General features: G+C 39.4%; 1 protein-coding gene across 3 annotated transcripts in view; it reads left to right on the top strand.

Annotated features, from left to right (window-relative positions):
- The first annotated feature begins 2,519 nt into the window (after positions 1-2,519).
- Positions 2,520-26,434, top strand: part of alpl (alkaline phosphatase, biomineralization associated) — a 37,685-nt gene continuing 13,770 nt past the window's right edge. Inside the window, exons 1-5 of one of the 3 annotated variants that reach the window (XM_057845986.1) lie at positions 2,520-2,617; positions 15,567-15,720; positions 15,823-15,942; positions 23,528-23,643; positions 25,547-25,721. In XM_057845986.1, the coding sequence (XP_057701969.1) occupies positions 15,642-15,720; positions 15,823-15,942; positions 23,528-23,643; positions 25,547-25,721 (490 nt within the window). In that variant the 5' untranslated portion in view covers positions 2,520-2,617; positions 15,567-15,641. Of the gene's footprint in view, positions 2,658-8,279; positions 8,485-15,566; positions 15,721-15,822; positions 15,943-23,527; positions 23,644-25,546; positions 25,722-26,434 lie in introns of those variants that run through there. The other 2 variants (XM_057845983.1, XM_057845985.1) reach the window with 2 other exon arrangements.

The raw sequence follows: 26,434 nt of genomic DNA on the forward strand, positions 1-26,434 counted from the left end.
GTTTTGGGTCATTTAAAACTGAATTTACCATGGATTGGAACATATTCTCGGCTCTCCCGTTCGCCATCTGTGTTGTTGTGGAGACCACTTCCAACGTGCAAGAGTGACGTTGCTCTTTAAGAACACGTCACGCAAATAAACGAATGTGATTGCACAGACGATTTCATTCTGGCTCGAGAGGCAAATAAGGAGATGGGTCCCCGACTCTCCTCACAGTGTTTGAAAAATACAGGGAGAATAGTCTGGCGGTGCCAGGCAAGTGTCTTTCAACTTCTTTCCCCTTATTTTCATCTCTAAAATGCATCAGTGGGTTAAGCAATTATGGGAAAAAAATTCTCAAACAGGACTAAACTTTTTATCTCGATTATGATTCATGCATGATTATCTGATAAAATTTCTGCATAAGCTGCAAATAAAGATATTTTTAAGTAAATAATGTAGAAAATAAATGAATAAATTTTTATTAATGTATTAATGCACAAATAGGTATTTGGTTTCAAAAGTCACAACATGCTCTAGCCTTCTTTCCTTCTAAACCAGGCCGTTTACAGGAAGAAAAGAAGCAGCATGTTTTTTTTTGTTTTTTTTGTTTTTTTTTTGTTTGTTTTTTTAACTGTAAACACTTTCCCGTGAAACACAGACTGTGTCCTGGGACCTCTCTCACCAAGCAGCGTCTTGCTGTTTTTCTGGTTCTATAGTTTCCAGCAGAGTTCACTACATGTCTCACAGTTCAATTAACGATTACAGTAGAAAACACTGCAAATTTATAATTACACCATAACTAATTCTGTCAATCTTACTTTCAGCTAGCTAGTTTTCTTATTTCAAGAAATCTGAAAGCTACTTCTACACTAGGACAGATAATTTTCTCGAGGGTATTTTTATACCTGTCTGCACTTACGTTTAAGGTGCGTTTAAGGCCCCCCGCTTCTGCAAGGTACGCCTGCATTTACGCAAACTACGCATGTGTACAAAGGAACAGCCTCATCGCCCGCAAGGTTTACCTCTGAACCGGAAATTAAATTTCGAAATTACTACACCTTCTAGACTGTCATTATTTTGTGATCACTACTTTTTTTGTGATCGCATCACGCAGGAGTGAGAGTGAAAGGAGAGCACGCTCGGCTTTTATGAGCAGTTATGATTGAAATAATTTTTTTACAGAACAACGAAAGCATGACATTGTTACTTGGAATGTTACAATCGATGCTCAGTGGCATCACTTACAAAATAAAAAATAGAAGCATACGGTGTGGCGCTGCGTATATTTCCTGGAAGCCGCAACCAGGAGTGCTTGTGCATAATAGTGGCGATCCTGGAAGTGGCGACAGTTTTGACAGGCAGAAATTTAATGGAAAAAACTGATCGCGCGCCTCTTTGACTGGGGGTACCACGCAGGTCACATTTTGGGGTTTTATTTTCCTCTGCGCATCTTTATATACTTATGTTCCGTTGGCATTGAGTTGTGAGGGGCCAGCCCCGCAGCCGGCTGATTGGATGCAACGCGGGAGACGAGCTCTGTAAAAAACGCTCATCCCCACGTCATCCGCGATGGGAGGACCCCCAATGGGCACTGAATTGAAGCATATTATTGCGACGTAGTTTAAAGGTTCATAAAAAATGTGTGGAAAAGGAAAAAAGGGCAGGAATGCCATGTCGTGATCGTCCGCCTCCATTATTTACGATGCCGTCATGCTGCACTAAAAATGGCGACGGCATGACGTCACTTCCGTAGTATCCGATTGTTGTACGGAGACAGCAGTCCATTTTAAGCGGCGTGTAATATTACCCGCCTACATTATCCATCTAACAACTAATCCGGATAATCGGCATACTAGTGTAGCCGACATGCCGTACCGTCCAACTAATTACATGTTTAAGGCCATTATCCGTCCTAGTGTAGATTATTATTGGATCTTTTAGTTTTCAAATGTGTTTGTGTGTGTCATTGTGCCTTCTAGCTGCAGGAATTTTCATTATGATACAGGGGCGCTTTTATTTCCAGTACAAAAACTCCAACACACACTTTAGGCGAAATAGAAAGCTGTCTTTGTAGTAGCGTAGTAGTAGTATGTAAACCATCCAGCATCCTTGTGTGGCGAAAAGGCGCAAACATGACAAATTTGGACCGAAATGGGTGTTTTTGGATGGGAACAACTCCAAATAATCTTCAGCACCCTTTGCTGTGAGTGACTTCCTGCACCCCTGCTAATGGGTCGCATGAATTTTTGAAACATTTTGAAGTGTGAAGGGTGTGAATCGGTCAAAGCGTTTGGACTGAAAAAAAAAAAAAAAAAAAGTCACATGTGGGGTTTGCTTTGCAAAGATTACCCACAATAATAAGATAAAAAATTAGAGAGAAAAAAATCTAATTATATTTTATACTTTTACTGTATTATCTGACTATGTACCAATGCACCAAGATGTCCAACAGGGGGCGCTGCGGGTCCACACAGCGCCCTCACAGCACCCAGCTGAGCGTGGCAATTTGTATGGGTGTTTCCCCCTCCTCCAAGCGTGTTGCAGACCGTCCCCGCAAAAGCCTGAGATAATAAGACAACCTCTCTCAGCCAAACTAGAAGGAACGGACAGCAACGACAAGGAAACATACTAAAAGGTGAATGATACAGATGTAACGATTGATGAGACACTGTGCAGTAACTAGAACTACATAACTTTTGTTTGTTTGTGTCAAAGTTTTTTTGTTGTATTTATATTCATTTAACGTGTATGCTCTCTCTTTGTTTACAAATTTAAATAAGGATTAGTCTCTATGCAGCATTTAAATTTTTGTGTTTCAAAAACTATTGCATGTGAAGTTACTTTGACCTGGTAACTGCATACTTTTTTTTTTTTTTTTGGTAACTGCATGCTGGTAGTCATGATGGTGCTATTACCTAATGGTTCATTTGTATGGCCACAGCAACAGAGTGCACTCGTTGCAAGATAATTCAAAACACGGGATTCCTGTAAAACGAGTCATTTGTTTGTATCAAAGCTTATTTATTCATGTCAACTGTGCCAGTAAAAATAATAGTTACTGCACAAGTAGGACGCACCATGTAAAGTTGAGTACTGTGAAAAATACAACCTCAAGATCTTTTCAACAATGTCGTAGAAATGAAAAACTACATGAACGAGACTATTGTAAAAAGTTTTATTTGACTTGAAAAAAAAAAACAAGTATTCAAAGGTGGGTAGTAACGCGTGACATTCACTCACTCCGTTACATTTAGTTGAGTAACATTTTGAGACAAATTTACTTCTAAGATAGGCCTGAACGATATTTGGAAAAAACTATCATTACAATTTGGGGGGGGGGGGGGGGGGGGTTCAATATTATATTGCGATATTAAATCTAGAATTTTCACCCGATAACTTAGCTCTGTTAGCGATAAGCCTGAATGGTATTAGAAAAAAATTAACATTGCGATATACGTATATTGCCAAGCCTACGCACTTTTTACATTGGTTGCACCCAGACCCGGTGGCATGGGCGGGCACTAGGGGGCCGGGCCTGCTCTGAGAGACTGCTGTGCCCGCCCTAGCTCGATTAGACTGTACTTTGTAATTTTTTTAATCTTCCACAAAACACGCACACGGAGAGGACGAACCCTCTATTCATCCTATCTTGATCTGTCATTCAATTCAACCAATCTGAGCAGCGAACGAAGACAATTTCTAGCCAATCACAGATAAGGGGGGCGGGCCGAGTCGCGGGCCATTGGGTGCTCATGTTTATCAGTACATATGTTATGTTTACGCTGAAGCACTTTAGTTGAATAAATGCACACAGAATTGCACCATTGTTTTTTCCACATAACTGTCAAGTTGTACGGTTTCGGCGTAATTTGTGTAAGTGAGCACTTTTTAAAAAATGTGCACGCCGTACGTTCAAAATCTGTACGTTTTTCGAGCATTATGGTTTTTTTTCTCCGTTCGAATTTTGTCACCGTTTCGGAAAAGAGACAATGTGCGTCCCCGTTACTACGTTGGATGACGCGAGAAAAGTCAGAGACACTGAGAGAGAAGAGTGTTTTGACGCCGTAACAAACGCGATGCTAGGCTAGGTGGCTCCTGACTGTAGCCGACAGCCTACAATCTAAGCCTAGATATCAAATGCTTTAGAGCTGAAACGAATATTCGAGCAACTCCAGTAACTCGAGTTTAAAAACTGATCCGAGTAATTTTATTCACCTCGAGTAATCGTTTATTTTGACAGCTCTAAGCATCACGTTTTGCTCAGACTACTTTTAATGCGGGACAACGCGCTGATGTCACGTGCATAGAGGAAGAAGCAAAAAAAAAAAAAAAAAAAAAAAACGTACTGCAGCCGACAGCCGCTACAAACGACGCTGACGTTGCTAAATACTCGCCCGCACGATGCTACGTTGGTAGCAGGTAGTGTCTGATGAGTCTCATAGATCACATGTATGTTGAACTAGATGTGAAATGACAGACTCGGCCGCGTCTGGGCAGCGTTAGTAAACAGCCGCCATCTTAAAGCAGTAGAGCGCTAAGCGCTAATAAAGAGCGCTAAGCGCTAATAAAGAGCGCTAAGCGCTAATAAATAAGATTAACATTACTGACACTAGCTCACGTAACATTAGCCCTGCGGAGGGCTAGGTTTCTATTAATTATGACCACTGTCGATGCGTGGCTAACGTGTCTTACATACAGGCTTTAACATAACATAGCGTTGTGGAGTGATGAGGGTGTGAAATAAAAACTCAATAATGCTAACTATCAAGTTTAGCTCAGTAGTCATTACTGGACAAAACACCAAGTAGCACTGGTCCCTAATGTGCTCCAATACAGCCTGTATCATACATTTATTTTGAACACTGCAAAAACTCAAAATCCTATCAGGACTTACAGTTTAGACTAACTTAAAACTTAACTAGAACTTAAAAATGGCTTGACACAAATAGAAATTCAACTGAAACACGTGGGGAAAAAAATCCTAACTTTTCAGTGATGTGTGTTATCAAGCGTAACGGCATTTTTAGGTATATACGGTGGGGAGAACAAGTATTTGATACACAGTCAATGGGAAAACCCATTGGCAGTGTATCAAATACTTGTTCTCCCCACTGTATATATATATATATATATATATATATATATATATATATATATGTATATGTATATATATACCAGAGGTTGCGCTAGACATTTTCGTTGTCTGTCATTTTGACTGACAGGGTCATAAAAATCCAGTCATAATCTATTTTTACCAGTCACTTAAATTTTTAAAATGATAATGATGACATATTCAATAGTATTTAGTTTTCATTCATTTTTAATTAATATTGTAACAATTGCTTGGCGGCGAAAAAAGACACGGAAGTTGTATTTTTCTCCCTCTTTTTACTCTGCTTACCGCCAACACCAACAAAACAACTCCACTCCCAAAGAAAAAGAGGCAACTATATAGACCCCAATCACCAACGTCACACAATGATCTTAATTGTGGTTGTCAGCCCAAAATCTTCTAAATATATATTAAATGCATCTTACCAGATATAAAATGACTACTACATAGTCTGTGGATCGTTTGGTGCCCAGATTTCTTGTCGAATTACAGCAGTCCATCTCGCTCTCCTCTTCGGGTCTCTCAGAATACGGTAGAACTTCAAGTCTCTCCGTCTATCTTCTCTGTTACTGCAACCAACCACCACACACTTCTTCGCCATTTTGATTATTAATGTTAACGAGCAGAAAAACACGCCGTAATAGGAGGCATGTACGTAGCGGTAATGCGTAAACATGACGAGCTGACGGACAATATGGCTGCTCCAGTCAGGGGGCGGAGTTGTGACGTCATGTGATTGGGGTCTATAGACAAGTTTCCTGAGCGAAATACGGGCGCCGCCATCTTGGAAAATGTCTGCTTCGCACTTCCGGTCCGGTCGAGTAGCAGTGTATTAGCAGTGTATTGACGACGATAAAACTACGAAATCAAGCCAGAGCAACCCATGGAATCTTCAAAAATTGATTCAGCACGACCTAGATGACACGTAGATGAGATTGGATGGCAGTTCGTGTCACTTCGTTGATCATTCGTGGACAAAATTATTAACAACGGTCAGCCTGTGTTAACGTGAGGAATGGATTGATACTACGGCCATTAGTGACCAAAATGTGGTGAAATTACAAGTTATATTACATTTGCCGACTGCAGAAGGGCTGACATGGATTGCTTTGTTACAAGGAAATGCTACAAGGTTATGTACATATGATGTAAACACAAATAGTATGTCATTCTTTTTTTTATTGCAGGCATTGATCGCAATAAAACATTTAGACATGATTCAATTTCTTGTTTTATTTAAAACGATTGGTGCACTCCAAAACAGGTCAATAAATCACATTTATAAAAGTATTGCAAAAATAGCATACGAGAATGTGATATCAGACCGCAGAGCTCCGGAGCCTCGTGAACAAATAGCGACATCACGGAGGCCCTCGGCGGCATTTAGATGTGCTTTTTTCCCGTCCTCGGTAATTCCAGCTCCAATAGCATATATTCAAAGACGCTACCATTCACAAGTTCGTAGTTGGATCACGGCGATCTCGGCGAACCACCGTCTGTCACAATTCCTGCCTCTCTCGGCCTCTCCCGGGAGTCGAGCTGTCATCATCATTGTGGAACGCAAACGATATATGTTCGATATATGTCCATCAACGTACAAGTCAAGTTGTCTTCTCTTTTATAACAGCATTTCCCAGCTGTAAACAAACGAATAAAAACTTGTAACACTTGGATTTATGCTGTGCATTCAAACACGATTAGCAACAGGCGGCTAGCAGCAGTAGCAGAAGCTAGTTGTTGTAAAAATGATAAAACTTCGTAATTACAATCATCATCGTAATATCAATAGCAAAGGCAACAAGTCGTTTCATGCGCCAGATTTTAGGTTTCGTATTTTTAGAGCACATTACCTTCCATAACAGCGGGGGCATGACTGCAGGAGCTGTCAGTTTTGTACATCTCCTTCCCTCCCACCTGTATGACGAGTACGAGCACCCATGGTTTGGAAATCGACGTAGTACGAAGCATGGAGGCCTTGGCTTGGTTCTCCACCCGCCTACATCAACATAACATTTCCAGGATCTTGTATAAAGACCTTCCAACTTCGATTCCACCGCCATTGACTTCAACGGTAAACAGGCGGAAACGGAAGGGGAAGGAAGACATAAGGAAGTAAACCGGAAGTACCTCGGAAACTTGTCTATACACAGGCGACAATCTAGTCCACCAATGGGATGACGCGCTGGCACACCGGGTGCACCAATAAGAACCTCGCGTTGATGTGTCAATCACGGTGCTGCCGCCAGACCACGGTGACGCTACAATATTCTGACAGAATAGCCAACGACGTCATGCATTAAGAGAGACAATAGCTAATTAATATGCCACCCTGTGGTCTGGGGTGTGAATTGCAACCTGTCAAAATGACGGACGGACTTCAGTTTTTTCCGTCACCGTTTTAAAAAACCGGTCAACGACGGAAAATATTTGGTTAACGCGACCCCTGATATATACATATATATGTGTGTATATATATATATATATATATATATATATATACATACACATATATATGTGTGTATATATATATATATATATATATATATATATATATACATACATATATATATATATATTTTTTTTTAATAAGCTCTAAAGGTTTTTTGAGTGAAAGCAGTGAATTAGTCTTTTTTTTTCTAGTTACATCTGAGATGCAATTGTTGGCTGTTTTCAACAATATACATCGAAAATAAAGACATTGATTGACTGAAAATGGTTCAACATTCGATGAAATGTCTTGTTTTTTCATCTATATTTATAATTGCTCTTCACCTAAAAATATATTTGTTTTATCCGATTACTCGATTAATCGATAGAATTTTCAGTCGATTACTCGATTACTAAAATATTCGATAGCTGCAGCCCTAAAATGCTTATAGAACTACATGCGAAATGACAGACGGCGGCGTTAATGAACAGCCGCCATTTTGAAGCAGTAGACTTCTCAGAAAGGCTCTGTTGTAGTGAACCTTCCTAGCGAGCTTAAGTAACTTTTTATCTAAAATACTCCTAAATCGGCAAAATCTTAACTTGTGCGTGTATACTGTCATTGTGAATGCTTGTTTGTCAATACTACATGTACCCGACGATTGGCTGACCAATCCAGGGTTGCCTTTGGAGGTCACCTGAGTGAGCGCTATAAATCCTAATCCCATTCTCAGGATTGAGAAAAGTCTTCACTGGTCGTCCATTTTGCTACCAGCTGGATTTTATACACTTTACTTTGCCTATATGATAAAAATATGACTGAAACGGGCACCCACATTATTTTAACAACTGGCCTGTCTGCTCTGCTGCTGCTTGCCGTGGTGGCTCTCCTCTGCTTCTTCATGTGCAGGTTGGCTGGTCCGCTACCTCTGGGCGGACCGGGCACCTTCTGAATGGGGCAGGTCAGTGAAGCAATGTGGCTTGCAATGAGCATTAACATGCTGTGTTGTGGGTAGAATGTAGAGCAGCTTCCTTTGTTTATGAAATGTCTTAGTGTTGACACGAGATATTGAAGATAATACCTCTTTCAATGTCACTGACAATAAAAGACTGTTGTGAATTTTGTTTATCACTACCAGACGTCTTATCCATTTGAACTGGAAGGCTACACCATCAGTGAGTTAAACGAAATTAATAAGTGGATATCACGTGCTTTCATTACATTTACAGTGGGGCAAATAAGTATTTAGTCAACCACTAATTGTGCAAGTTCTCCCACTTGAAAATATTAGAGAGGCCTGCAATTGTCAACATGGGTAAACCTCAACCATGAGAGACAGAATGTGGGGGAAAAAAAACAGAAAATCACATTGTTTGATTTTTAAAAAATGTATTTGCAAATCATGGTGGAAAATAAGTACTTGGTCAATACCAAAAGTTCATCTCAATACTTTGTTATGGACCCGTTGGTGGCAATAACGGAGGCCAAACGTTTTATGTAATTCTACACAAGCTTTTCACACACTGTTGCTGGTATTTTGGCCCATTCCTCCATGCAGATCTCCTCTAGAGCAGTGATGTTTTGGGGCTGTCGTTGGGCAACACGGACTTTCAACTCCCTCCACAGATTTTTTTATGGGGTTGAGATCTGGAGACTGGCTAGGCCACTCCAGGACCTTGAAATGCTTCTTACGAAAGCCACTCCTTTGTTGACGTGGCTGTATGTTTGCGATCATTGTCATGCTGAAAGACCCAGCCGCGTCTCATCTTCAATGCCCTTGCTGATGGAAGGAGATTTTCTCTCAAAATCTCTCAATACATGGACCCCATTCGTTCTTTCCTTTACACCAGCGGTCTCAAACCGACTCCACAAAGGACCGCAGTGGGTCCTGGTTTTTGTTCCAACAGATCCAGCACAAACAGTTCAACCAATGAGGTTTCTACTAACATAAGCAGCACCTGATTGCAATCAACTGATTACACTTGTAAGAAACCAGATTGGTGAAAAGGTATTTGTCTCGTTTGGTTGGAATGAAATCCAGTACCCTCTGCGGCCCTTTGAGGACCGGTTTGAGACCACTGCTTTACACAGATCAGTCGTCCTGGTCCCTTAGCAGAAAAACAGCCCCAAAGAATGATGTTTCCACCCCCGGATGCAATTCAGTATTCTTTCTCCTCCAAACACAGGAACCTGTGTTTCTACCAAAAAGTTCTATTTTGGTTTCATCTGACCATAACACATTCTCCCAGTCCTCTTCTGGATCATCCAAATGCTCTCTAGCGAACTGCGGACGGGCCTGGACGTATACTTTCTTCAGCAGGGGGACACGTCTGGCAGTGCAGAATTGGAGTCCCTGGTGGCGCATTGTGTTACTGATAGTAGCCTGTGTTACTGTGGTATCCCAGCTCTCTGTAGGTCATTCACTAGGTCCCCCCATGTGGTTCTGGGATTTTTGCTCACCGTTTTTGTTATCATTTTGACGCCACGGGGTGAGATTTTGCATGGAGTCCCAGATCGAGGGAGATTATCAGTGGTCTTGTATGGCTTCTATTTTCTAACAATTGCTCCCACAGTTGATTTCTTTACACCAAGCGTTTTACCTATTGCAGATTCAGTCTTCCCAGCCTGGTGCAGGTCTAAAATTTTGTCTCTGGTGTCCTTCGACAGCTCTTTGGTCTTGGCAATAGTGGAGTTTGGAGTGTGACTGACTGATATTGTGGACAGGTGTCTTTTATACAGATAATGAGTTAAAACAGGTGCCATTAATACAGGTAACCAGTGGAGCCTTGTTAGACCTCGTTAGAAGAAGTTAGACCTCTTTGACAGCCAGAAATCTTGCTTGTTTGTAGGTGACCAAATACTTATTTTCCACTCTAATTTGGAAATAAATTCTTTAAAAATCAAACAATGAGATTTTCTGTTGTTTTTTTTTTTCACATTCTGTCTCTCATGGTTGATGTTTACCCATGTTAACAATTACAGGCCTCTCTAATCTTTTCAAGTAGGAGAATTTGCACAATTGGTGGTTGACTAAATACTTATTTGCCCCACTGTATTAAATTACATAGTCCACCCGAGAATCTGCGATCAGATCAGACAGAACTTCCACGGACAGAAAACTTGTGAAACAAGAACAAGGTGCAGAATATTACATTATACCTGTAGTTTTAATCACGGCTGCTACTATATGTTGCTGTTAAATAGCAACACATAGAAAATAAACTGCATTTAATTGCCTGATTGAATGTTTCCAGCAGTAATGTTTATAAACAAGTGGATATTTCGGATTTAGCTTTCTTTAAATGAATGCAATGTACTGCACTTTTTCTGTTCCATGCTGCATTTCATTGTTTACAATTTCCATGTCAAGAGGATAGATTGCAGTTTATTTGAATCTTTTTTTTAAACATTGTTTGATGAAATGTTTTGAACTTTATAAATAATGCAAATAAATCTGTGCTAGAGCGACAACGACCAAATATCTCTGCGGAATCAACTAATGTCTTTCATGGGAACGCTATGTAGTAGTTTATCATTTATAAGCTTTGCTATGACAAATACATAAAAATAGCTCGTTCTTAACAGTCATGTTTCTTATTTAATAAGGGTGTAAAGGTACATTTATTTGTATTGAACAGTTTCGGTACGGGGTGCTCGGTTTGGAACGGAGGCGTACCGAACAAGTTTCTGACGTAATGTAACTCTTACTTTTCGAGGCTGTGAGTCGAACGGGTTACAGTTTCTTTGTGTAGATTATATTTACTCCGTCTTCTCTACTATAATGAGGACCAAAACGGTAGGACAGTACAACCCAGAAACGTCAACTGCGCGACAACATGGCCGCCGCGAGAACGCAGTGAAACACGGTCGTTAAAGGCAATCAGCCACTGCGTCCCAGAAGCGGCTCAACGCGATGCACACAAAAAGAACGGCAGAGTTTATTATTTGACGCATCAATACTACTAGCTAGGATCGGGCAGACCGGAAGTCACTTGTGTAAAAATACTTTGGATCCGGTCGATTTTTTAAACTAATATGCAATCGTAACCCACTTTTTGAGTCCATCAGATCGCTTGAGTGGTAGATCGGGGCACAGTTGACTTGTCTTTTTTGATTTACTGCTGTCTTCTCTGCTATAATATTAACCAACTCGGCCCCGTGTTCAATACAAAAACCTCCTACCACAACAAAACAAGTCGGAACTAATATTCACATAGGAACTAAAGTTATACAACATAAAATATACAATATAAATGAATACTACATCACATTTGTAAAATATAAACACATAATAAAATAAATAATAGCCCATTTAAATAAAATAAATTGAAATAAGCTAAAACCCCTGTAATTAAATAATACATAATACCACAGATCCTGCGTACGCAATTAAATTTATTCATTTCTGTGTGGCGCTTTAACTTGAGAAAATCCGCCAATAAAGCTTTTGAAAACAGTTTATAAGAAAAAAAAATATTCATTGAGGCATTTCATTTGTAAAATACATGTTAAAATCTTTGTCATTGGGATTGCTTTTCTCTTCAGCACAGGACTTATTTTTTCTTCTTTCTTTCGGAAAGAAAGCTGACCAATACGCGGGGTCTGAAAGGCAAATTGTTGTTGGATTATTATCTTTAAATACCCGCTACTTTTTGAGTAGAATTCTAGCTTTGTATAGGCCAATGTTCCTATTGTTGAAAGCACAAAAGTGTGTAATAAACAACTAGCACGTTTATATTTTGCATTTTGTTTTCTTACTGTACCGAAAATGAACCGAACCATGACCTCAAAACCGAGGTACGTACCGAACTTAGATTTTTGTGTACCGTTACACCCCTATTATTTAAGTAATTCTCTTTATTCCATATATGAATATATATATATTTTTAATGTCGTAAGGATATTGTTAGCCTGTGCCATAGTTCTGTACTTACCATAAAAAAAAAATCATCATTCCTTATAATACTGAAGCTCTCCAAGTAATCAGTAAGAAATGACAAGACAAAGACTGGTGAAATTACAGCTCAGGTTGTATGTGATGACTTATATTTATTGAGTCTTTGCAATGCAGACATAGACTATGGTATTGTAGAAATACAGTATTAATTGATGGATGATGGACAGTGTTTAGTTTAACTACAATTTCAGTACGATATTTGTTGTCCGTGTTAAAGTACCATGTACATTTTCAGTAATGCAGCATCAAATGGTTGTTTTTGAAATGTTATTGAAAGCCGTAGTACGAGCAGGCGAAGGAGAATCACACTGCAGTGTAAAATTCTGTGTGTGTGCAGTCAATCATTGAGTGTTAATCGGCTTTGTTCTGGCCCTTAAACCTCTTGGAGCCCAATCCCATTAAAACAACCTTGAAAGCTTTAAAGGCCGAGGAAGAAAAGAGGGAGGGCGTGGATAATCGTAGCTGAAAGCCTGACCGAGCAGACCTTTTATAAAAAGCTCCCGTTGTGAGTGCTTTCCGGCGCAGTGAGGTGACTGGAATGACTTCTTTGGGGATGCGAAGCCTGACGTGGGCCCCCGGAGACGCTACATCCTGCCGTTACGATATCCCTCAAGCAGATGTTCGCCAAAGTTGGCAGCGGAAAAGCCATAGGAAGACTCTCATTACATTCATTACCTCCTTTCCACACGCTGGTTCAAAACAAGCAGTTGTGATCTCTTCATCATTTTAAATGGACAAAATGTCTTTCAAGATGTGCTTGATTTAGATTTGACCTGTTCTATTTTTATTAGTGAATGTGCCCGAACTTATGTCAGGCATGTTAGCAATGGGTGCATTTAATGATGTGGCTTGCGTGGTAAATATAGGCTGAGCGGTTGTTTTATTAGAAATAGTTAGCATTGCACCAACTGTGCGATACTTGTGGCATTGGATTTTTAAACGCTGCATGTGTCTTTCATCTCAAGATGTGACACCCTTTGTGTTATTTTATTTCGTGACATGATGGCCTTCTTCAGATTCGCTATTTTCCTAGCCTTTATGCCACCTTTATTTAACCTTAGTTGAAATAGGTCATGGGTCAAGGAGAGATGAATAGGTATTTCCTTTATAGCATAGGAATGGACAGCACTGTTTCAAAAAATTAAATATGTTTATGGCGGAAAACACAGACAAGACTGAAAAAGCAGTTTCTGCTCTTGCAACCCTCTATAAAATAAACTGCTGTATTTTAAGCCAAAACAACTGTTGTGTCCGATAGAACAATATATCTATATGCTGCCATAGCAGATTTATGGCCCATGAAGCCTCCGAACTATTTTTAATTTGTCCCTTTTACCCTGGAAAACCCCGTTTACAGACGTCGCGCAACCGCTTTTGTTTCAACCCAGCCATAAAACGAAAGTAATTCATTATATTTATTATTCAAAATGTCTGTCATTTTTAGCTTAGAATCATTATTCGATGTCCAATATTTCATTTGAAAAAAACAACAACAAAAAAAACAACTTTTACGACAATTATGAATTAAAGACATTTTCACCGTTTTCCCCTTTTTTGTTATTTCTTTCATTTAACGCAACAGTAGGAAACTTTTCAACCTTTATGGAATCATAAAATTATATTAAAAACATATTATAAAACATCTGTGATAATACCGTATTGGCCCTGATTATAAGACGACCCCCTCTTTTTCAAGACTCAAGTTTGAAAAAAGACTTTTTGAACAACAAATTAGTTTTTATACAGAAAATAATTACAGTACATCTGAAACATGATTATAACAATATATTTGAGAGAAAAAGCATGTTATTTTGCCTCATTAAAATCTTAATATCTGAACATTTAAATATGTAAACTAAACTGAATAAGGAAAAACATTACAATAAAAGTGTCATGTACGAGACGGAGGACCCAGTTGCGTATCGCAGACACAGGATTTTATTGATGTTGACAGGCAAGGGAAAACTATTAGGTCAAGCGATAAGCAAGTTGACATGCAGACCTATGTTTGATCGCTGACGACCTGACACTGGATGTTGTCTGCTCGAGGCTTATATAGTGTTCTCAGTTATTCTTTATGACATAATAAAGGACTTTGTGATGCATGAGTGTGAAGCAATATGATGAAACATTACTAGCTGAAATATAACACATGCAAGAAGATGAGACATTAATGGCAGAAACATTAATACGTGAACATTACTAGCTGAAATATTACACATGCAAGAAGATGAGACATTAATGGCAGAAGTATTAATGCGTGACAAAAAGAATGCTAACTGGTTAAACTTGAGAGTAGCTCAGATCTGTCATGACAGAACATCACTTCAGTGATATCTGGCGCCATCTAGCGTCGTGAATGGGTATAATGCTAGACCGCGAATATAAGACGACACCTACTTTTTCAGTCTTATTTCAATGCAAAAAACACCGTCTTATATTCGGGCCAATATCGTATGTTGACTGACAACTAGTTGGATGACACCTCTTTTATATCTTGAGGGGGTCTGTATCGCTTTCATCGACACGAATTAACTTTGACGAGGGTGGCAGGAAACACGCAACATAAAAAAAATACAAAGGTGCTGACTGCTTTACGGCACACGTCACTTCCCCCCTTTCACCATTCATTATAAAGACAGAAGTCGATGCGAACACTTTCGCACGGATTCTGTAAAGATGGCAGAGCAACAAAAGAGACAAAAAGTTTTTTCTGAGGTGGAAAAAAAAGGAAGGCTACCATGATATACAGAATAAACATTGGCCCGGCTTTCACTCGCTGGCACGAAACCCATACCCCACCCTCTCAACCGAACTTGTTAGCGCTGATGAGTTAGCCATACAATGTCTCTAAATGATTGATATTCTATTAATTTGTTAATCGATTAATTGTCCCTTAGTCAATTCATTGTGGCAGCCCCTGTTGGTAGAAAATGGCCCTTGAGGCGTGATTAGCGTAAGCTGTTCGGGAAAAAAAAATCTCCATTAAAATGTAATAATTAAAGTTCCGCTAACAACTCTTCTTGTTTTTGCAATTTCTTGGTACATTGTACATTCTTATTCTCTGTGGTTCTGTGTGTTTGCAGATAAGCAACCTTACCATTATCTCATCTTTATCATCGAAAACGAAAGAGTCAAGTCTATCACTTCAAGGTGACAACATGAAGTGTTCATTGCTGCTCATTGTCATTTGCTGTAGTTTGTTAGCGTTGCCGTGTTCAGGTGAAGGAAGCTTTCCTGGTAAGTTGGAAATCACACAAATCACTATTTCGTCCAGTTATTTACTTCATAAAAGATATTCACTTGTTTATATCTTTACATATTCCTCCACTAACCCATTAGAGCAAGAAAAGGATCCTAATTTCTGGCTATCCTGGGCCCAACGGACTCTGAACAACGCTCTAAATCTGCAACACCTAAACCAAAACATTGCCAAGAACCTCATCTTGTTCCTCGGAGATGGTGAATCACGACATCCCGCTTGCATGTTGCATGGACACAATCATTAACACATGTACGATGAATACTTTTAGTTTCACTATGTCTGCGCATGAGGTAGATTTTTGGACTGCCACTTTAAAAGGATGCCTCAAATGTACAGTAGATATCATCGATAGACCAATGGATTCTTAAAACCTAACAACACTATTATTCATTGAGACTGTGTCAGCGTACCAAATTTTTCAGACTATGATGCACAATGAAGAGGAAAATAAACATACAGTGAGGAGCAGAAGTATTTGCACCCTTTGTGATTTTGCAAGTTTATCCACTTAGAAAATAAGTAGAGGTCTGAAATTTCAATCATAGATGCATTTCCACTTATAGAAAAAAAATTTTTTTTTAAATATTTTCAATAATTTATTTCTAATTTACTGGGGTTTATAATTATTTGTATCCCTGAGAAAATCAGTTGTAATATTTAGTGCAGAAGCCTTTGTTTGCAATTACAGAGGTTGGACACTTTCTGTAGTTTTCACCAGGTTTTCAAACAAGGAAACAGGGATTTTTGCCCATTCCTCCACATAGTTATTCTCTAGATCTGTTTGTTTCTTAACGACAGCCCCGAAACCTAAGTTTCAGCTCCATCCAAAGATTTTCTATTGGATTGAGGTATGGAGACTGGCTTGGCCACTACAGAACATTGATATGCTTTTTTTATGCAGCCATTCCTTGGTCAGCTTGGCTGTGTGCTTCGGATCGTTGTCATGTTGGACGATCCAGCCACGACTCATCTTCAAATAAATGACTTAGGGAAGAAGGTTGTTGCTCAAAATATGACGATACACATCACCATTCATCTGCTTTATACAGTACAGTCGTCCTGTCCTTTTTGCTGAAAAGCAGCCCCAAAACATTAGGTTTTAACCCCCATACTTCATAGTGGGGATGGTTTTCTTGTGCTTGTAGGCATCCTTCTTTTTCCTTCTTTTCGAGTAAAGTTTGCACCATAAAGTTGTACTTTGGTCTCATCTGACCACATGACTTTCTCCCATGACTAGGGATGGGAATTGATAAGATTTTTACGATTCCTATTCCATTATTGATATTGCTTAACGATTCGATTCTTTATCGATTCCCTTATCGATTCTAATTTGGACAAATGGACTGTATGAGGTTCTGGGTTCAATATGTTTATGGTTCATTTGCCTCGGAGTGTCGGTTAGAACACAGGGAGCGGAGAGTGGAGATGGTCTTTGTCACTTTTAATCCAACTGGGCAACAGGCACAACTATATACAGGCAATGGCACTTGATATGACATTCACTCAATGAGCAGATGAGAGCATGCGTGGAAAGATGTTGATGTATTTGTATGTGTGTGGAAGAAGACTGAAATGTGTGGGTATATGTGTCGTTCTGAAAGGAAAGAAAATTACATCATATTAGTGCTGATGCAATAAACAATGCAAATTGACTGTAAAGCAGTCAATAACACACATACTAGAGCTGGGAATCTTTGAGCACCTAACGATTCGATTACGATTCAGAGGCTCCGATTCGTTATAAAACGATTATTGATGCACCAACCTCCTTTTTTTTTCTCTCTCTTTTTTTTTTTAATGTTTTGTACATTAGTTCCAAAATTGTTCAAAAATACTCTCAGGCTAAACCACACTACTATTTCAGTATCAAGTTAACATATAGCAGTAAACAAATATACAAAAATAACATTAAATAAAAAACTCCAGTCCCCATTCTGTATCAGCAGCTTTAAACTACATTCAATTAATTTAATGTTGTGAATCAACTGTTAAATTTGTTAAAATTGCTCCCGTTAGTCCATAATTTTCCTTTTGTCTACTTTCGACATGTGAAAGTTTTAAAACTATTTTAAAGATAGATTCAAGTCAATATTTTACCGATTTAGGAGTATTTTAGATAAAAAGTTAATTAGGTTTGCTTGGAAGGTTCGCTACAACAGCCTTGCAGGGAAGTGTACTGCTTTAAGATGGCGGCCGTTTATAACGCCCGCATCTAGCTTTTTGTAGATGTGCTGCTAACACTACCAAATCTATATTGCATCTAGTCCTATATAAATGATATCCACCGTAACATTATATGGATGTACTTTGGAGCAGCTTTTCGGCAGCAGTCAGGTATGTTGTTGTGTTTTTTTATCTCGTTGCATGAGTTGAGCTAGAGCCGTGAGTTGAGCATTGGCAGTACCCGAGGGGCCGGGTAATGGGAAGCATGATGTTTAGCTACTCTCGCTCCGTTCTGTCCAGAAGACCGTGCGGCGCGCTGAGTGTTGTGTACTTCCGCTTTACTTCGCATATTTCAATAATCGGAATTTGGATGTTTGTGAATCGTTCTCGAATCTTCCACGGCCGAATGGCGAATAATCTAAGAATCGGAAATTTTGCACACCTCTAACACATACATGACTCGTAATATTATAATGACACAAAGGTGGGGGCGCGTGAGCGCGCGCACGCAACTAGGAACTACGTGGGGTCATCTTTGCCATAAAAGCGGCGAAGGCAAGGCAAATTTATTTATATAGCACAGTTCAACACAAGGCAAATTCAAAGTGCTTTACATCACATGCGAACATGTGATACAGGCGAAAACTAAGCACTTTACACTCATATGGATGTACAACATCATTTTAAGATGCCAAACTAACACATTCCCTCTTAACACAAATGTGCAACGTGAATATAATGTAAACAACGCTCTCCTTGACGCAGCGAGAATGAGCGGGAGCAACCAGCCGACGTAACAGTAAAAACACGAAATGGTCGCGCTGATAACGGCTTTAACTTATCATAAGAACCTAATGGCACATAGAGGAAATACTTACATTCGTTCATGGACGCACAGATTAATACTTCCTCTAACAGGTAGCCGTCCTCTGCTTACTTCATCTAACAGGTGGCCGTCCTCTGCTCGAAATGCGCACCTTACGCCTATTCTCAGTCCCAGAATACGCAGCGCGCATTACGTAGGACAATAACAGGAACTAACTGGTTGCTATGGGAACGAACGCATACCCATGGAATGTTTCTAACAGCAGTATTAAATTTGCTAATAAAATTGTTTAGGATTATTTTAGATGCATATATATGTTTTATTTTTCTTATAAAGCATTCGTCGAGGAATACGATAGACCCATTAATAGACTTTTTTGGGAAAAATAACCATTTCTTTAAGTAGTCTCATGAATAATGACATGACCTGTAAAAGTCAATGCATATTTACTCGGCAATTACTCTTTCCAGGTTACACTTGTACAAATGTTGCCGTTGCCAGGTATACCAGACTCACCGCTGTTCCAGTGATTGAGTCTGACAACCGTCCGGCAGATCAAAATCCCAGAGCGAAACAAGCCACAGCAAGCAGACAGCAGGGTGGACCAATCAGCGATGGGCAGACGTGACGTTGTTAAAGCGACAAGTAACTAGCGTGCGCGGAGAATGGAGAAGTTTATTCAGCATGGCTAGCGCGAGCCATGTTGACTGTTGTCAATGACTTGTGTCGATGTGTTTTTGGTCATTTAAAACTGATTTTACCGTGGATTGGAACCTATACTCGGCTCTCCCATTCGCCATCTGTGTTGTTGTAGAGACGACTTTCGGCTCGCAAGAGTGACGTTACTCGTTAAGAACACGTCACGCAAATAAACGAATCTGATTGGACGGTTGATTTTGTGCTTGCTCGAGAGGCCGTTAATGGGCTGGGTCCCAGACTATTCTCACAGTGTTTGAAAAATACAGGGAAAATAGTCTGGCGGTGCCAGGCAAATGTTGCCGTGCTTGCCGATTTGAAAGTGTGTAACACGCATATTTTTAACGTAAATCATGCTGTTTGGAACCAATAAGAGAATCATTAGATAAATTGCCAAACGATTCCATGGAATCGGACCACTCGGAACCGGTTCTCTTTAAGAACCGGTCCTTGATTCCCATCCCTACCTATGACCCCTCTGCATCATTCAGATGGTCCCTGGCAAACTTCAGACTGGCCTTCACATGTACTGGCTTCAACGGGGGAACTTTCTGAGCAATGCATGATTTTAAACCATTGCACCGTAATGTTCTACTGACAGTAGCATTTGAAACTGTGCATCCAGCTCTCTTCAGGTCATTGACCAGATCCTGCAGTGTAGTTCTAGGCTAAGCCTTCACTCTTCTTACCATGGGTGATGCCCCAAGAGGAGAGATTTTACATGTAATCCCAGCCTCAGGTAGATCATCAGTCCTGTTTAGCCTTTTCCATTTTCTAACAATTACTGCAACTGCTCTCACCAAGCTGCTTTCCAATTGGCCCGTAGCCTTTTCCAGCTTTGTGTGTGAACCTCAGTAAATTACAAATAAATAATTTTTAAAAAATCATACGTACAGTATCGATGAGTGGAAATGCATCTATGATTAAAATTTCATATTTTCTTAGTAGGTGAACTCACAAAATCACAAGGTGTGCGAATACTTCTGCTCCTCATTGTACATAAGCCGTACAGAGTATAGTTCGCGTCTTTAAAGAATGGAGAATTTTATTTTAGCAGAGACCAAAAACACACATATAGTAACAGAAGAAACAGAACAATGCAAAAAAACCTAGCTTGACGGTCTTACTGCCCCCCCCCAAAAAAAACAAAACCAAAACGAAAAAACACTGACACACGAGAAGAAACAAGAGGGTTATATAAGGAGTGGGGCTAATGATAAACAGACGTGGGGAACCAGGTCATTAGGGGACAAAGCGAGCTAAAAGTAACAGAGGAACCCACCAAAATAAAACAGGACAGGCACAAACATAAATCAACACCGCTGATGGCAGCTTGTAACAGGTATTAACTATAGTACAAAGGCATTGACGCAAGTGATATACAGTACACATAATAATTTAAATAACAGTGAAAGACATCCAATCCATTTGAACCGGGAAGGTTCGCAGCGGATGAACAAACATTGGTGGGAGGGTTCATCTTGGCCAGAGGAAGAGTAAATTGTATTTTTTACCCAATTGGCTGCCATCAACGGCACTAGAGGGAGGGCTAGCATCAAATGAACAAACGTTGATTTGCTGTCGCCCTTCAACTTCAAATGGAATGGACCTCTACTAGGGATAATTGTTGGGAAAGTACATCTTGGCCAGAGGAAGAACACATTTTGGGGGTGGGGGGGCTTGCTGCAAAAGAATGTTCGTTCGCCTCAAATGCATTGGATGTTTACTAGTGATAAACTCATTGAAATTCACAGCAAATGCCAAATGATTGGCCGTCTATCATCATCGTGGGAATGGTGACAAGAAGGCATGTGCCGGTTTGACATTCTGAGAGTATGGTAATCTTAAGCCAAGTATTACGGTTTCACGGTATCACGGTATTGCAATTACAGCTCTAAAATGTGCTACTTTGCGATATCTGGCTCAAAAAAAAAAAAAAAAAATCCATTGAACAGGATTTTTATTTTTCAAAACATATTAGAAAATTGGAACATAAGTATAATGTTACGTCAAAATAAAATTTAAAAATATAACAAAAACGAACTGAAATATTCTAGATAGAATTAAAATAAATGCAGTCCTTTAGGTGAGCCTAAACCAACAGCCACAGCTCAACATTATTACCATCAGAACAAAAATAATTGAATTATTTTCCATAAGCACGTGTGTTTCGGTGTAATTTGTACAAGTGAGCACTGATTTTTAAATGTGTACGCCGTACGTTCAAAATCTGTATGTTTTTCGTGCATTACGTTTTTTTTTCTCTGTTTGGATTTTGTCATCGTTTTGGCAATGAGACAGTGTGCATTACTATGTTGGTTGAATGACGCGAGAAAAGTCAGAGACATGGAGAGAGAAGAGTGTTTGTTGTGACGCTGTAGCAAACGCTATGCTAGGCGGCTCCAATATTTCCTGACTGTAGCCGACAGCCTACAATCTACACCTAGATATCACATGCATATAGAATTACATGCGAAATGACAGACGTTACATTAGACGTTACGTTGACAGATGGCGTTAGTAAACAGCAGCCATTTTAAAGCAGTAGACTTCTCAGAAAGGCTCTGTTGTAGTGAACCTTCCTAGCGAACCTAAGTAACATTTTATCTAAAATACTCCTAAATCAGCAAAATCTTGACTTGAATCTATCTTTAAATGATGAAACAGTTTCAAAACTTTTACGTGTCGAAAGTAGACAGAAGGGAACTACTGCAAAAACGGGAGCAATTTTAACAACTTTAACAGTTGATTGACAACATTAAATGACTTCCAAACATTGCAAAGGTTACTATGTTTTGTTTTTTTGTTGTTGTTGTTGTTGTTTTTTTTTTGAAAAAAATGAAAAAACATGAAAGGTAACACTTGTTACTTTGCCAAGTAACTAATTACTCTTACATTCAGGTAAGAGCGTTACCAACTCAATTACTTTTTGGGAGAAGTAATTTGTAACTAAATTAATTACTTTTTAAAAGTAAGATTAACCACGCTGGTCATAAAGATGAAGTCTGCAGCATGAAAAGTGACGAAAGCGGAGATTTTATTCTGCCAATTTGTTGCCGAACACAATTTGCCTGTAACTACTGCTGATCACTTCTCAGAATTAGCAAAAGAAATGTTCCCTGACTCAAAGATTGCATCGGTAAGATAATTTTTTCAATTGACATTTTTTAATTTATAATTGGACACACATGAAGTGCAGCCATCAAGACATGATAGAAATTGCCAAAAGTGCTACATAGTTATAACAAAAGTCACTTTTAATTTTAGTAATCATAATGTAGCCGAAGATATTGATTGCACCAGATTATATGTTGCAATATTACCAATAAATTCATATTATTTTAAAAATTGAGTTTTATTTTTGTTTCATATTGCACACTATATACAATGTTGTAAGATTAGTCACCAATTTGTAAGGGAATGCCAACGGCCTCGGGTTGACAGGTATGCATCTTGGGTAAGGCAACCAGCAGTTGGAGACTAGATCTCAAGAGGTACATATTGCGCAGCATCAGCATGTTATTTTTTAGTCCTCAATCATTTTACTGCTGTATCCGTGTAATACAAATTATTACCTCTTACAAAAATGTGAGTGAAGAACCACAATATTGCAATTGGCAGTGTAAATTAGCTCAGACGGTTTTGGTCAATGAAAACTAGAAAACCAAACAACGTCACACGCTTGTCAGTGCAACAATAACTCAAGTCTTTAATCGGGGCCCCTGCGCTGGGATTTTTGAACTCGAGCCACATCATGACATTCCTGTCCAGCATGCTTATTCACGTACAAACGATGAGTGACTTTCATAATTTTTTCTGTTCTAAAAGAATTAACATCAGGTCACTTCTGAGAAGGTGTAGCAAGAGCAAAAATTGTGCAACTTTTGTGATTAATCGACTGGATTCTCCCTTGAACTGTGGTGAATCAGAGCTGAAGTTACACTGTTGCGTACATGCATACATCTTTAGTGTGTGACGCGGTTAATCAATTAATAGCACATGGTCAATTGCCTGTTGAATGGATTTATTGATTTAAATTCTCCATGAGGGGAAAACAAATGCATCCTTAACGGTTGACCTGTTTATGGCATTTAAAGGGATGGGCGTCCCCACGGTGACGGCCGCTCGGATATTGAAGGGTCAGCTGAACGGACAGCCTGGCGAGGAGACCGTGATGGAGATGGACAAGTTTCCGTATGTGGCTTTGTCCAAGGTGATTAGTGTTGCTTTGTCCAAAACAGAAACATGTATATTAAACTTCCCATATTTTAGCAATTTTTAAATGTCTTCATTTTAATTTCACAACTTTTTGAAAACATTTCGGCATTGCCGGCACTGCATGCCTCAACGTAACATCACTCATATGACACTAGTTGATCATTTGCATGATTCATTCATTACTGCTTTGCTAGTAACGCAAGCTGATGCTTGCAAGGCAGGAACACAATTAGGAGAGAATAGTTGGCCATGGCTTATAATGCATTCTGGAGGGATGCTTTGCAAAAATAAAATGCAATTTAAATGTTTTTTCTGCTGCTTAGATATCATCAAATATCTACATTAAAACTTACTGTTACTGAAGCACTTCACCATTTTCACATCCACATTCATGGGAAAAATAAGTAAGTGAACCATCTGCCTAAGGAGACTTAAAGAGCAATTGAAACCAATTTTTACAAACATTTTAAGTCAGGTATGTGCCGAATCACTAATGAGTGGTTTAAAGCGGCCTTCCCACTATAAAACACACACCTGGTAAGAAATGTCTTGATGAGAAGCATTGTCTGATGTGCATCATGGCTCGGTCAAAAGAGCTGTCTGAAGACCAGCGAGCAAGGATTGTTGATTTGTATAAAGCTGGGAAAGGATACAAAACCTTCTCTTAAAGTCTGGATGTTCATCAATCGACAGTCAGAGTAGTTGTCTACAAATTGAGAGAGTTTTGCACTGTTGCTCTTGTTGCTTCTCTCCCAGGGAGTGGCCGTCCACCAAAGATGACGCCAAGAGTTCAGCTCAGAATACTCAGAGAGGTAAAAAAGAACCCCAGAGTGTCTGCTAAAGACTTACAGAAATTACTGGCACAGTCCAATATCTCACATGCACACATCAACTATATGTAGAACAATGGCCAAGAATGGTGTTCATGGGAGGACTCCACAGACGAAGTCACTGCTGTTTAAAAAAACAAAAAAAACAATTGCTGCTCGCTCAATGTTCGCAAAAAGGCACTTGGACACTCCACAGAAGTTTTGGCAAAATATTTTATGGACCTATTAAACCAAAGTTGAATTGTTGGGAAGTAACACACAACGTCATGTGTGGAGGAAAAATTGAACAGCTCACCAACATCAACACCTCATCCCCACCGCGAAGCATGGTGGAGGGAGCATCATGATTTGGGGCTGTTTTGCTTCCTTAGGGCCTGGACAACTTGCAATCATTAATAGAAGAATGAATTCTAAATGTATCAGAATGTTTTGCTGGAAAACCTGTAGCCGTCTTTCAGGCAGTTGAAGGTAAAAAGAGGATGGAAGCTTTAACAAAACAATGATCCAAAACACAGAAGTAAATCAACTTCAGAATGGTTTCAGAAGAACAAAATACACGCTCTGGAGTGGCCAAGTCAAAGTCCAGACTTGAACCCCGTGTCTTTGGGTCATGCTTTAGCTTTAGCATGACCTAAAGACAGCGATTCATGCCAGACATCCCAGGAATCTGACTGAACTACAGCAGTTTTGTAGAGAAAAATGGGCCAAGATTAGTCCTGATCGATGTACCAAACTGATCTGCAGCTACAGGAAGCGTATGGTTGAAGCTATTGATGCCAAAGGGGGTCACAAAATATTAAATGTGATGGTTCACTTACTTATTTTTCCCCTTCTGTCATTGTTTGCTTGGTATCCTCATTAAAATATGAAAAGCTATAAATGTTTGGGAAATGTGAGAAATTCTAAAAGGTTCAGATACTTTTTCACACTACTAAATGTGTATGTAATAATGTTTACTCGCTGAATTGTTCAGAAACAGTTTTCTGGACTCATCCGGTTTTAAAGCTGTGCAGAATGTCCAAGAAAACCATCTAAATAACCTCTTAAATGTGATGTGATCTTGCACAGACATACAACACAGATTCGCAGGTGGCTGACAGCGCTGGCACGGCCACAGCTTTCCTTTGCGGCGTCAAGGCCAATGCTGGCACTGTGGGCGTGAGTGCCAACGCCGTCCGCGCCCAATGCAATACTACGTTCGGCAACGAGGTCACTTCTATCCTCAGATGGGCCAAGGATGAAGGTAGGGTATTTAATCTAGTGGTGCAAACATTCATGGGTTGACTGTGTAGCTTGTTTTGTCGATGACAATGGCCAATATTGTTTGTATTAATTATTTTAGTGCCACTGACAACGATAAAGGTCAAATCATGTAGCTCATTTCATCCCTCTGCTGTGAATTTAAATTAGTTTGTCATTAATAGATATCAGTGACAGACGATTCACACAGCTCATGGCTAGATAAGATTAGACTTGCCTTTATAGATCCCCAAAGGCTGCAAATGTTTGTTGACCAGTCCAGGGTAGGCTGTACCTTTCACCTTAAGTTAGTGAGACAAGGTATTAGTACTTAGTTTTGTAACCAGGCCTGTCACGATAAATATTAAATCAACTTATTGTCCAATATACAAACTGGACAACAATAGTTTTTACTATATCGACTTATTGTCCAACATATAAAATGGCCAAATATTAGTTTTTCAGGGCCTTGTTCCCCCTCTCCCTCCCTCTGTAAGCAAACTAGCTTTCTGATGGAAGCGGAATTTGGTATCGAGCTGATGCAAGTGACTACAGGGCCAGTATTGATACAGATACTGATACAGATTAATATTTAAGCTGACTCGCTAATTGCTTAATCAAATTCTTCATTACCTTCAAGTATTTCTGTGATGATTCATTTAAATGTTGTGATATTATTAATTTTACACTGATACAGCATAAAAATGCAGGCATGGT

Source organism: Corythoichthys intestinalis, chromosome 9 (genome assembly GCF_030265065.1).
Source record: "Corythoichthys intestinalis isolate RoL2023-P3 chromosome 9, ASM3026506v1, whole genome shotgun sequence".
Taxonomy (NCBI): Eukaryota; Metazoa; Chordata; class Actinopteri; order Syngnathiformes; family Syngnathidae; genus Corythoichthys; species Corythoichthys intestinalis.